We start from the raw sequence: 13,000 nt of genomic DNA on the forward strand, positions 1-13,000 counted from the left end.
AGATGGTTCTAATGAGCTGGTCTTTGAGATACACTTGGACTGGAACAAAAATAGTTTAACTCCTGAGACACTCACATTTGGAGATGACTTTCAAGCAAAAACTCCTCCAGAACAATTTTTTCTCGCATATTTAAATTTTATATATATTTCTAGTCTCCAAAAAAAGCCATTTTTCAGGACCTTGCACTTTATAGACTTTACAGTACAGTATCCCAAAAGCAGGAGCATTTTTACACATTGACTGATGCTTCTTTCTCCAGCACTTTTCAAACCCTACAAAAAGTTGCTTTTGAACAAATGGTAATTAAAAAGGTAAAGATTTGATAGGAAAATTTAATTTTTAAAGGGATATAGTATAGCACCCTACTAAAAGTATTACTCATCATTCTAATAATAAAAATATCATCAAATGGTTTATAGCACAGGAAATATTTGTTAAATTGTATTGTTTACATTATTATTTGTTGCAAAAATAGCAGGAATTTATAATCTTTTTATGACATGGTTTGAGATTACAGTGTTTTAACTTTCACTGTCTCAAAACTGTTCTGTGTGTCACTTGAGCTTAGAGAGACATCTTATTTCTTTATCTCCTCTTAGGTCTGCCTTATGGATGGGAAGAGGCTTATACAGCTGATGGAATCAAGTATTTTATCAAGTGAGTAGTTCTGGGGAAAACGGGTCAGAGAAGTAATAAAAGCACATCAAACTGAACACAGTTTTAAACTAGAAATAGTGGAGAAATTTATTGTACATTGTACTGTATGCTGGGTTTTTTTCCAGAATATAGTGAGAATTAATTTGTATAATAGGGGTTTTTTTATTATTCCTCTAAACGATTGAAGCAAATGGTGAAAAATACAATTCGTCTCCATTCCATGTATCTCATGGATTTAATTAATAGCAGGTTATTCTAACTGCTGAAATTTGCATATAGTTTAATTCTTATAGGTGCCAGAAAGATGCCATTTTGCAGGTGGATTTCTGCAGTCTCCTAAAAGAGAGGAAGGGCAGCAAATAAATTTATTTTATCCCAAACTCTTCTAAAAGTCAGGTAAATAACATTGAATTTGATGCATTAACTAGGCAAGAAAAGCAGGGACCTTTTTTTCCCTTTTTTTCAAGCACACTGCTCTGCTGTCCTTGCCTCACCCCGTGCTGCCTCGAGCAAGATCTATTAAAGCAGACGTGGTTTTTTCCTGCAGAGGTTTCCAAACACACTGTATATGATCCTGCATTCCAGCTCTAATCAAAGGGTGGCTTTTCCTTGCAGACAGATGTAGGTTACTACATAAGATTTATACCAAAAAAAATTGTAGAAAAATAACTTAGGAAATGAAAGTGAATTAAAAGCCAATTCCAGAGCAATGGAAAGAAATACAAGAGCAACTATTAAAATAGAGCACTGTTCCCTTGGGCTCTGTCTGTTCATACAGAGAGCCATGATAGGACAGTTGGGAAGTTGGATAGTTTTCTGGGTAATACCCTGGGTTTATACCTGTGTGACTGCAAACTGAGCTTGAAGACAGTGTTATCTATCAACAATAGCAAGTAAAATTTAGAATCAGAAGAGGAGAGATGTCACATTCTTGAAACATCCCCCCCATTTCTGTTTTATTTTGGGTTTGTTGCTGTGCTTCTCGCTCAAGTAGGTATGTGGATGACTCAGCAGAAAGCTGGATGTGCTGAATGTGTGCAGGCATTTCCTCCTGAGCTCTGCACGTGGATGCTGAACCATTGCAGAGGTGACAACCAGATGCTTATTAGCAACAGGAGAATCTCAGCTACCCTAGGTGGTGGAAGCCTAATTTGCACGTTATCCCCACTTGCTGAAACTACAGATTTGAACTCAGGGTTTCACGTGAGAAAGCTTTTTCAGGAATTTTGGCACATCTGATTGTTAATAAATCAGGAATTTTCTGCCCTCTCCATGTGCTCCCAGCGTTGCAGACGAAATTGCCCTGGGTTTGCCATCACTGTTACCTTCTGTAGTCTGTCCTATAAAGTTCTGCCTGTCAGTCTTTGTGTGGCAGGCAAGGCAAATGTACCCATTTTAATTGCAGAGAAGGGTATGAAATCACCCTTTATGGCTAAAAACTCCTTCTGAGTGGAGTCACCACAAGCGGTGTTCAGAGCTGTTAATGCAGTTCATTAGAATGGAATTAACTGAGCATTTCAATAGCACATCATGGCAATTAATATTATTTTTAACTATTTCCTTATTTTGGTTTCATGACTGTTTCCAAATGCCTTTGCAGAGTGTAAGCCAGGCTGTTTGCATGCTTGGCAATTCACCCCTCTTACTACACTGTGTATTGTGTACAAAGTCATCTGAGAAGGTTCAGTTTGGAGCAAGGAGCAGGGGTTGCATAAGTCCCTTGTTTCTGACATCGAATGGTGGAGATTTCAAGGTGAAAACCAACATTGAAAATATCCTTTTCTAGGAGGAACTTAGCTTGAGGGGCATCTTATCAGCTGATCCTTCCCAGGAGGATTTAATCTAATTGTTTAAATGGGGATTATCAGAATAGTTGATACCTCACAACCCTGGTACTAATGCTGTAACCTTCTTGTTCTCTTTGGCTGTGAATGTCAATCCTTTTATTCTATTTTAGAATCCTTTCATTCATTTTTAGCCCAGCCAAAGCCATGAGGGGCTTAAGAGTATTTCAACACTAGCCCAGTTCCATGTATACAAATAGGAAAACATTCCCAAAGTGGTGCCACAGTTGAACTGCTCTCAGATGGGAATTGCCAGTTTTCTTCCTGTGCAGTTGGGCTGTGAGGCTCTATAGGAGCTGCAATGGCTTTGTTTAAATCCACAGCAGTTTTACAGTATGCTAAGGACAATCAAATATTATTTTAATTAGTAGTTGCCTTCGGTTCCAACATGCTTTATTGGGCTATCAAGTAGCTGAGTCCATAAATCTATACATTATAAATCTAATGCAGTAAACACCCCAGAATGGAATCTTAATAGCACATAAGCTTGAGACAGCTTGCTGTGAAATTTCCATAAATATCTCTGAAGGGGTGTAGCAATATGAAGTGCATGAGAAATCAGAGTTTAAAAGAAGCAAACCAGCTGGCTTGTGTTACACACTAAAGTGAAACCCACTTATGTGAATAACTGACATGAATAAAACATTTACATGGGGCTGAGCAGCGCCCTGTACCTACCAGGGAAAGCTGTATCTTGCCCATGAATCCTCACCTTCTGACAATTTTTGAAATCACCCCTTTATTCAGCAAATCATTTCAGTCTCAGTAAATTATTTTCAATCAGCCAGGTTGCCAGGATTGGTCACAAAGTGCTGTAAGTGTGAGAAAACTAACTTTTAGAGTGCTAAAACTGGCGTGAGTCTGTGCTGGGCATTAAGAGCAGGGATTACCATGGGATAGCAAACTGTAATGTAAACTGTAATGAGCTACAGCTCAGTGTGCATTGGGGAAAAAAAGCAAGTTCAAGTGTCTTACTAATATCATATAAATTATCAGTTCTTAGAAAGACAAAAATTACAGCAGTAGGTAGGGATCAGCTTCACTGAGAATGTAACTTTCCTCCTGCTGGACAAGAAAGGTTGAGATTGACCTCAGATATGTTTTAAGATAACCTGGTGTATTTTAAAGTAACAGAGAGGGCAAGCACTGCTGGGTTTTGCATGTAGCAACACAGCCAGTCATTCACACACGGCACAGATTGGTGCCCCATCAGTCAGTGAGTGAATAAAACACAGCACTGGTGCCTGTCTCATCACCAATTTACAGCTGGAATTTCTATCAGTATTTATTTCAGCCAGTTTGGTTAAGAGGAGTTCAGATTCTGACCTCATTTTGCTCAAGGTGACAACTGAATGTGTCCTGATGGGGTTTTCAGCAGTCCATTGCCATTCCAAAGTAATGGAATAAAATCATAGAGAAGTCTAGATTGGAAGAGTCATCTCATTTAACCATCTGTTCAAGAGTAAGTCACCCAGAGCCCTGCAAACCAGGACTTGGATATTTGTAGTCAGGGAGATTCCATCACCTACCTGGGTACTCTATTCCAAAGTTTAGTTGTTCTCACAGTGAGGAATATTTTGTTAATCTAGACAGAATTTCCCTTGAAGCAACTTATGCCCATTGCTTCTTGTCTGTGCTGTACATCTTTGTGAGAAGAGGGGGCTGAACAAACCCAACTCCTTCAACATTTCTTCATGTGCCAAGTTCTCCAACCCTCTCATCATCTTGGTGACCTTCCACTGGATCCTCTCCAATTTTTCCATTGTTTGTCTTGAGCTTGTAGGACCAGTGTATTGAAGAAACCCCACATAATAAGGTAAAAAAGTTCATTAATTAATTTTACTTATTAGACAATTAAGACTGTTCTGTTGTAAGAAATTTAATTACTGATTTTCTAATAGAAATTCCTGTCTGAAATAGACATTTTATCTGTAAATCCCAGAAACACAAAGGGGCTAATGAGCCCTTATAAAGTATCATCTACATCCAGATGAGTGTGTGTGCACTTACCAGTCAGCTGGGAGGCATTAGGATGGGAAAAGTTTTGTAAATAAGAGAAAGGACATCTTGTTCACTTCTAAAGTTAGACCTGTGGCTGGGTTTGCCCAGGCTTAGTTCAGGTGTAAAGCTGAATGAGTTTACTAAGTGTTGTAACCAATATTAGAACAAAATCTCACTTTTGTTGTATGCTCTAGCATTAAAGTCCAGCAGTGCAAACAGTGTGTATTCATTCTGTCATTGAACAGATTTTGTGAATTAGAAACTTCTGGGTTTGATTTTCAAACAGGAGAAACAATCTATGCAGAACTGCCCTCCCAGTGAGGCCCATACATGCTAATTTATGGTTATGTTCTGCCAGTTAAGAATCCCACAGGAACAGTATAAAACCCCAGAGCTGGGACACTAATTTTTCCCCAGAAAACCCATTCTGGTTAATCTCTTCCACCCTCCCACCGTGTTCACCTTTAACATATGGCAGCTCTGTATCATGAGGCTGGCACCTAAAATTAGGTAGGGCCTTGCTATTCTCCCTCCTACTCCCACCCACTCCTTGCATATGTATGTGGTTTGTAAGGACCAGCTGTGAATTTTGCCCCTGTAAACACTGTTTTTCTAGCATTTTAATAGGGCTACATTCCAAATATTCCACATTAACTGCTATTTTCCTCAAGAACATTTATCTGAAATTTCCCTGAAAGGCAAGGAAAAGTTAGCAAATGTTTTAAACTTTTGGGATCTTCTCCCTCAGATGTATTAGGGCCTGTGATGTTTTCTATCTTACAACAAAGGGGAAACAGTAAGGTTTGATTTAGGGTTATCTTTCAGCAGTTTATCTAAAAATCAGAAGCTTCCCATGGAGGCCTTTTGTGCTTCAGCGTGTCAAAGAAGGCAATGAAGGTGCCTTCATTGGAAGGCAGAGAATTTGGTTCATATTAAGTAGAAGCCTAAAGTCAATACTTATAAAATACAGGTTAGTAAAAACCATACATGATGTGTTCTGGTGGAGTTTGAAATCATGCCTAACAAATCAAGTTTTTACTTGGAAAGCTGACACATCATATATTCTATATTCAATATTTTATAATATTCTGGGTTTTTTTGGTCTTGCTTGGGAAAGACCCACCATTCATTTTACTGAAAACTGGGCATTCATAGAAGTTGTTTATGATTTTACAGCTGAACTAAGAATAGCAAAGCATGTGTGATAGAGGAAGAACTCCTGTAGTATAAACACTGATGTTTTATAGCACTAGAGTTAAAGGTGTCGTCATAAAAGGAAAATAAATCACAGTTGATTTTACTTACTGGAAAGTAAATTGCAAAAAGAAAGTTGTGCCTTTGATAAGTGTACTCAGCACTCCCTTTATAAAGGGAGGACCCAAACCCCAACACACTGAGGTGTGTCCAGCTTTGCCTCTGCTGTTTTATTCCAGTACATCCTGGCATATCACAATATCCTGGTTATCCAAGCAGGGGTTGGAGGATGAGTCTTAGTTGGTTTCTTCCTAGGAGAAAATCAACTTTCCTGGAAGAAATCAACTTCAATGAAGTTCAAATCACAGCAGACCTGATCTAGAAGTATAAACTTCTGTATGTTCCACACAAGTTTCAGTCACTTCAGAGCAGCAAATTAAGAAAAACCATGATCTGCCACACTGATTTCAACAGCAATTGAAATCCCCCTGGATTGAATCCAGAGCCTGCTCCCAGCTCCCTGTGTAGTGGTAGGCAAGTTAGTTCCACCAAAATTAGCAGTTATCAAAATCATCATTGTAGGTGTCCCCATCTTAACTTTGATGTTTTGTGGGCAGGAATGGGTATTTTGAGGCGTGGAGTGCTGGTTCCAGTGAGTTCAAAGAAAGCTGAAGTTACTTTGCATCTCTTAAAATTGGACCTTTCCTATTTTACATGTCACCCAGAAAAATAGAGGTTGGTTTTGAAAATGTTTTCTTTTACCTGTCACTCTCAAGTCCTTCTAACTGAAAATAGAGAAAGAATAGTTGTGTAGCCACAATGAATGGCAAATATTTAAATAGAACTGGCTCAGCATTAACCAAGTGCTGACTGCTATTACTGCTTTTTAATGTATAAGGATCCAAAGCAGTCTGCACCTGTCAGCATAATGTCAGTTCACACACCTTCAGATGTAACATGAATTTAAGAAGTCCTGACATGTTTCTTTGGGATTTTTGGAATTCAGCTTCTCTGATTTTTCACTGAAATCATTTTGCATGACTATAAGGAAAATAATCTCAGATGTAAAACCAGGAAACTTGGCATTGGATTTTATGATAACATGAGCTCGTAATACAAGAATGTTAAGACCTTAAGCTGCTTTTGGTTGGGCAATCTTTTTTCCTGAGAGGTTGTTTGTTTTTTAATATCAAGAACCAAAATGGAGAAACATTCTTTCAGCTTCCACAGATCCTGCACACTCTGTCCAAGTTCTGGCCTGTCAGAGAAGGCAGCTGTTAAAATTTCTTCTGTGAGAAAATAGAAGAAGCTGAAATTATTTTATTCCCTGGAATTTGGGAGAGCCATCAGAGGCAGATCAAAGCACAGCAAGGTGCTTTGGGCCAAAACCATCACTCCAGCTTCATGTCACGTTAGTACACGTGTAGTTTAAATATAAACCTTGAGTGTGCTCTGATGCATTTGCAAACAAATGGCACCAGAATTTTCATAAGTTCCCTTAGAGACACAGAACTCTGGGTAACTGCACATATTAAACCAGCACTTCTAGAGAAACAGCACTTGGCTGATAGTGGGGAGACAGATTTCAGGTGGTGCTTTCAAACAGTGCCATTCTGTCACTCAAACCTGAGGGCTGATTCAGCCTTGGCTCAGATCCTACTGTTATTACTGGTTTTATTTCAGTTTGGGCCATTTGTTTATTGTTGACAACTTTTAATGATGCAGCACACTATTTGGCTTGATAAATCTTCTTCCTAGAGATTACTGCCTTCTGAAATGGCTCACAGATTTTTCTTATTAGACAAGGGTTTAATCGGTTTAATCAAGGAATAAATAGCAAGACTGTCTTCTGGGGTTTCACTTTATATCCCTCAATCTTTAATTAATACTCAAGCAAAATCTGTGATCCCTGAGGGAAATACAAGCAACATTTATGTTGCCTCAGGACACAGCTCCATGAGGTGACAAGTGCTCTTGATGTTATTACAGCCAATAAAATTAAGGTCACTGCCATCTTCCAGGACCTGCCCAGCATCTCCTGGGGAACTATTAGATGCTGTATGTTCCTTTTGAAACATCATGCAAGAGGGCACAGGCTTAAACCAATTTTAACAGAAAAGGGGAATGGAAAAAATGAATGTTTCAGTTAAAATAAGATGATTTTGATAAATACAATGCAAAAACTGAATGCAAGCTGCCTTTAGGATTTGTGTCTGGAAACTGTTGTCCCTAGATGCTCTCAGGATTGATTGATAGATTATACTTGCATCAATGTCACTCACTTGTCTTATTTTGTAAAATGCTTTAGTTACAGCTCAGAATAAGTTATTCCTTGCAGGTCCTCCCAGCATTTGCCTTTCAAAATAGCAAGAGTTTTCCATTGCTTGACTTGGTATCCCCTTACAGCATTTAACATCTGTTTTCCAAGCACTGGCATTTCCAGAGGGGATACCAAACATGACAGACACCATCCTTGGCTGGCTCTGCAGGTGTGTGCTGGCTCCGAGAGCTTTCGTGGTGCTGAAGAGACAAAGAATTAATACCAGGTTTAAATTCACAAGGGGCAACAGCAAGGGATTAAAAACACTGGCTCTTGAAAGCTGAGAAATAGTTCTGCTCCTAAAAATCGTGCAATCCTCGATCAAATTAGGAGAGCATTCTCAAAATGTGTGGGGTGCAGCACCAGCAACTCCACATTATATTCAGAGTGATTTAGAAACTCTGTCAGGTAGAGATTTGAGGGCAAGAGAACTAGCAGACATCCAGCATTTTGACCATCCTGTGTACCAAATCTTGCTGTATATATCTGCTGTATTTATCTAAATTCCACAGTCATGTGAGGGGGCTCCTCTCTAACTAAAGCCCTGCTATTGCCATGATCCCATGGTCTGCCTTCCTGTGCCTTCTGCTCCCTGTGCTCCAGTAGATGCTTCATTGTCACCTGCTGTCATGAGGAAAAGTGATTCTGCCTCTCCCAACCATGACCTCTGAAGGTCTTCAAGGTGCTGGTGCAAACTGGGACTGCTCCATTTTTGTGCAGGATCTCTGTTTGATGGTGTATTTTCTAATCGTGCAGCGTTTCCAAAGGTGCCCAAGGAACATCGATCATGGCCCAAGAGATTTGCTTTAGCAAGTGAGAGAAACGTGAGTAAAATAAAGATGAAAGAGCTGGGTCTCTGAGCTTCGAAACCTTCTCTGAGGTGTGAGATTTGAATTTGAAAGAGAAAAAGGATGCTTGCAAAGCAAAGGGCTGTCCCAAGCACAAGGGGGAACAGGAGGAGAAAGGCCTGGGAACAGAAGACAAAGGCAGTAATTCAAGGCAAAGAGCAACACAGAGTCTGTGCAAGAGCAAGCAGGGAGGATGGGAGAACCTCTAGAGGAAGGATTAAGTTTCAGGATCTTCATTGAGGGGCATTGTTCTTTATTTTCCTGTTGTTCTGGCCCTCATTAGCCTCCAGTGCCCGGGGCCCTGCATACCAGCGGGTAACAGAGGATGTGCAGTCTCCATATTCCCACTCCTCTAGCAGATGGCACATCCTCCTTTCTCAGGAACTTCAAAACTTCCCACTGGGACGTGCATGTAAGTCTAAAAACTACAAAAGCCCAGTCTGGAATATATTTCTGGGTAGTGTAGAGCATGTCCCCTTCCAACCCCCTGCGTCTACATCTCGCAGGGCTTTGTTTGAGTTATTCTCTTCTTTGCTACATTTTTTAATGATTATTTCAATACCAGTGAAAGCAGCAAAGAGTAAAGCTTCCAGAGTGCACAGTGCCTGTGTCTCAGGCTGTTCAGCAAAGGTTTGCAGTTGTGAGCAGATCAGGAACAGCTCCATCAGTGCTCTTCAGCTGAGCATTATTGTACTTTAAAGGGCAAGTGAAATTCGGGAAATCAAAAAGTAAGGTAAGAAAGATTAAAAGTTTAGCAAAATTATCACTATGGATTATGTGGGTTTAGTTGGTGGGGTGTGCTCATTTAGGAGGAAAACAGCTACTGTGGGGTTTGTGTTATTTCCTATGAGCAGAGTTCTGCTTTCACTTTCACCTTCCATAATGCTCTTTGGTAGAGAAAAACAGGGCTCATCTGAGGCCAGAATTTGGCTCTCCGAGTTCAACTACAACTAAATCCTATTTGGCCCATAAAGAGCAATGGTCCCTGTTCATTAGGAGAGTTTGACTAATTGTTTAAAGCTGCATCTCCTCTCCTGAACAGATCTCAAACAAAAGGCTCTTGCACAAGGTTGCTCCTTGTAAAGCTCACGAACCCTGGTGCAGTTGAAACATTGTCAGGTGTTATGAATGTCAAAATGGGGAGGGGGTGAGGAGGGAAAACAAACTCCAAGAATGCTACGTGGCTGCCTTGGAGCTCAGCATCCTGCCCTGGGACCTGCAGCACTTGAGTGGTCTGCAAGACTTCACAATTCCCTGTCAGGCTCCAGAGTTTGGCCCTGGCTGGAGAACACAATTTAAGGTGAAAAGTATGTCTTGATAATGCTCAAAATCTAAGGTGCAGACATCTTTCTTCAATTAGTTTTTCTCTTGAGTTTTCCTTTGAGTGATTCTTTTCTTAAAAGATCATCTGTAGTTGTCATTTGAAAAGAAATAATTTTCCATGTGAAGAAGGCAGAGCCATAAGGAGGGTAATTATAATGGCATTTGAAATAATCCACCACTATTCCTTTGCCAAAACATCCCTCTGTTCTCATGTTTTGTTTTCCCGAGCTCTAAAAATTTGTCCTGCAGTTTGCTAATGTTAAAACGACAGACTAAATCTGCTGACATATTTCCAGATCAAATGTTTCTGTTTTCTAACAATAAATTTGGCTGCCCTCCTATAGCAATGATTTGTTTGAAAACCTAAAAAATCCTTAAATGTTGTTAATTGCTCCGCAAATGCTAAATTAGACTTTTGAAAGGAAGATTTGCAAAATGGGAAAACGTTGTGCACTTGAAATTTGTGATGCTGGCTTTCCAAATATCCCTTTAACATTCGAACCAGTTGCATCGATTATGCAATACCTAGAGGTAGATTTGGACTCCCTCTCACTTTTATTGCTGGCCCCAACACACAAATCAGAGAGGATGTATGTCTAATACAAGAATGTTCTGCAAACCAGTAAATCTGGGATTATCTCTTCGGACTGATTATGTCAAAGCTCTTTAGCCACAGCACTTTTGGAGAGCTAAAAATAAATAGCAGCGGGGTTTATACATTTATTCTCTGCCTAAATAATCTGCGTGTATTGTGTGTGTGTGTCTGCCTACAATGTGAGACCTGGTATCTGGACTTAATGTTTATTTATAAGAGGTCTTTTCCTAGTAAGGATTTTGGCAAAGGGTTTAAAACAAACTGTCCTAGGAGAGTCACTCATGGGATAAAGTCTAGTGCAAGTTGAAAGGAACCGAGTTCAAATCAGAAGCATCTACAGCAGCAGATTGACATTGGGGCAAAATTTGGCCCTGTGTATTTTGAAAGGGGATGAAAACTAGTTCTTTCTTACCAGTGTTATGCCATTGAGTACAGAAAATTATAATCCTGATTTCACTGCCACGATTCTGCACTATTAAAGGTCTGGAGAGTTTTTTGCATTTAATTTGTGTGAGAGCAAACTGAGGTTCTTGCAGCAGTAGCAGGAACTTAGATGTGCTGTCATTTGCCTCCTGGCCCTGGAGTATGTAGGAGGAAAACCTTCTGAAGAATAAACACTTAACAAGGAATTTTTAAGTTGGTTGTATCAAAGCCCTGTGAATGCCTTTCCCTGTAACTCTTCTACTCCTGTGCAGCTTCTCCCACTTCACAGGATTGCTCAGGAGAAAATGGAACTAAGGATTCAGGCACACAGCAGGTCAGGGCAGGCTACATGGAGAAGTCAAATGGGAAGAGAAACAAATTTAAAAATAATTTTATTCTTATTTAAACTCCATAATGGATCTTTCAGAAATGGCTTGATAAAAGTAGTTGATATAAACACTTTAAAGAGTAGTGTAGGCAATAAATCTTGCATTGGCAGAGCTGGAATGGATGGAATCCAGCTCATTCAGCTCCCATGATTCTGCAGGTGTTGGAAGGAGTTCTGTGTTGTTACACTGATAAATGAAATCACATGCTGGGGCTTCAATTTAAAGTGCTATCTTCACTATAAAGCCTTATTGACTGAATTTTTAAATTAGGAAACAAGAAGGCATTTCCTGACGTTGTAGAAAACATTGCAGAAAAATACAGCAAAGATATTTTCCCTTGTATATTTACAAATATAAATATATTCATAATATAAATGTGAGTATATACATTTCCCTGTGTTGTGGAATAGTAGGAATGATGTTTTTAATTTGATAGACTTTATTCACAAGTCTCTCATAAAACAGTGTAAAAGGACTCCATGTTGGCTGTCATCTGACTTCCTAAAGGTAAACATTGGAAACATTGGCAAGTTGTTCTCATTCCTAGTAAAAACAGTACATGCACTTTCTTAGAATGAAACAATTACTGTGCTTAGGAGCAGTCAGTGTCTGCTGCAGTGTATCTTCTGTAGGAACATGTTTTTCATTTATCCCTCTATTTTAACTCCTGTGAAACTGCTCTTTACAGCTCCAGTAATGGACATTTTTGTAACATAGTCGTAAAGGAATTGAGTCCATCCAGTGCTGCTCTCACCAAAAGAGCACTTCTGAATTGGTTTTACACATAACTGGAGCTTTGGGTTTGATGGCCTTTATATTCCACATTTTGTTTTTCTTGTGTGGTCTTTACTCAGGCGTTGCTTCAATTGAAGTGGTGCCTGAATTCCTGTTACCTGTTCAGGGACAGGTTAATTTATTCATTCAGCTTGAGCTGTGATTTACCTTATCATCATATTCACCTCTTGGTGAACAGTAACATCCTCATCATACCCAGCTGAGTCTGAGCTCAGTGCACTCAAATGAAAGGTTTAAACACCAGGTAAGATCATGGCACCATCATGTTGATGGGAACAGTGATCCCCAAACCCATAACTCAGTGTAGTGGAACATGCACTCAAATTCCCACTTTAACATATCCCGTTCCATAATCAGGTATTTGAAAGAGTGCTTTTAAAGACAGAAAGACAAAACCTGCTTTCACTTGAAAAGCTAAATCTAGAGTAGTTCCATCATGGCACTTCATATTTAGTTAAACCAGAGCACCTGAAAGGTGAGTACAGACATGGGCTTTAGGGACACTGTGTGTCAGACATTGTGAGAAGAGCTGTTTGTCCTTCATGGTGTATATTATATGTACAATATTTTTCAGCTAATTCATGCAGTGAACTTACATTACAGAATTAAT

At 39.5% G+C, this 13,000-nt stretch overlaps 1 protein-coding gene across 5 annotated transcripts in view; it reads left to right on the forward strand.

Moving 5' to 3' along the window:
* The window catches only part of STXBP4 (syntaxin binding protein 4), a 67,574-nt gene that overhangs the window by 50,653 nt on the left and 3,921 nt on the right, over positions 1 to 13,000 (forward strand). For all 5 annotated transcript variants that reach the window (XM_027691615.1, XM_027691616.1, XM_027691614.1 and 2 more), the window contains one exon: positions 601 to 658. In XM_027691615.1, coding sequence (XP_027547416.1) covers positions 601 to 658 — 58 coding nt within the window. The remainder of the gene's footprint in view (positions 1 to 600; positions 659 to 13,000) is intronic.

Source organism: Neopelma chrysocephalum, unplaced genomic scaffold, assembly GCF_003984885.1.
Source record: "Neopelma chrysocephalum unplaced genomic scaffold, ASM398488v2 Primary Assembly neopelma1_84, whole genome shotgun sequence".
NCBI classification, from domain to species: Eukaryota; Metazoa; Chordata; class Aves; order Passeriformes; family Pipridae; genus Neopelma; species Neopelma chrysocephalum.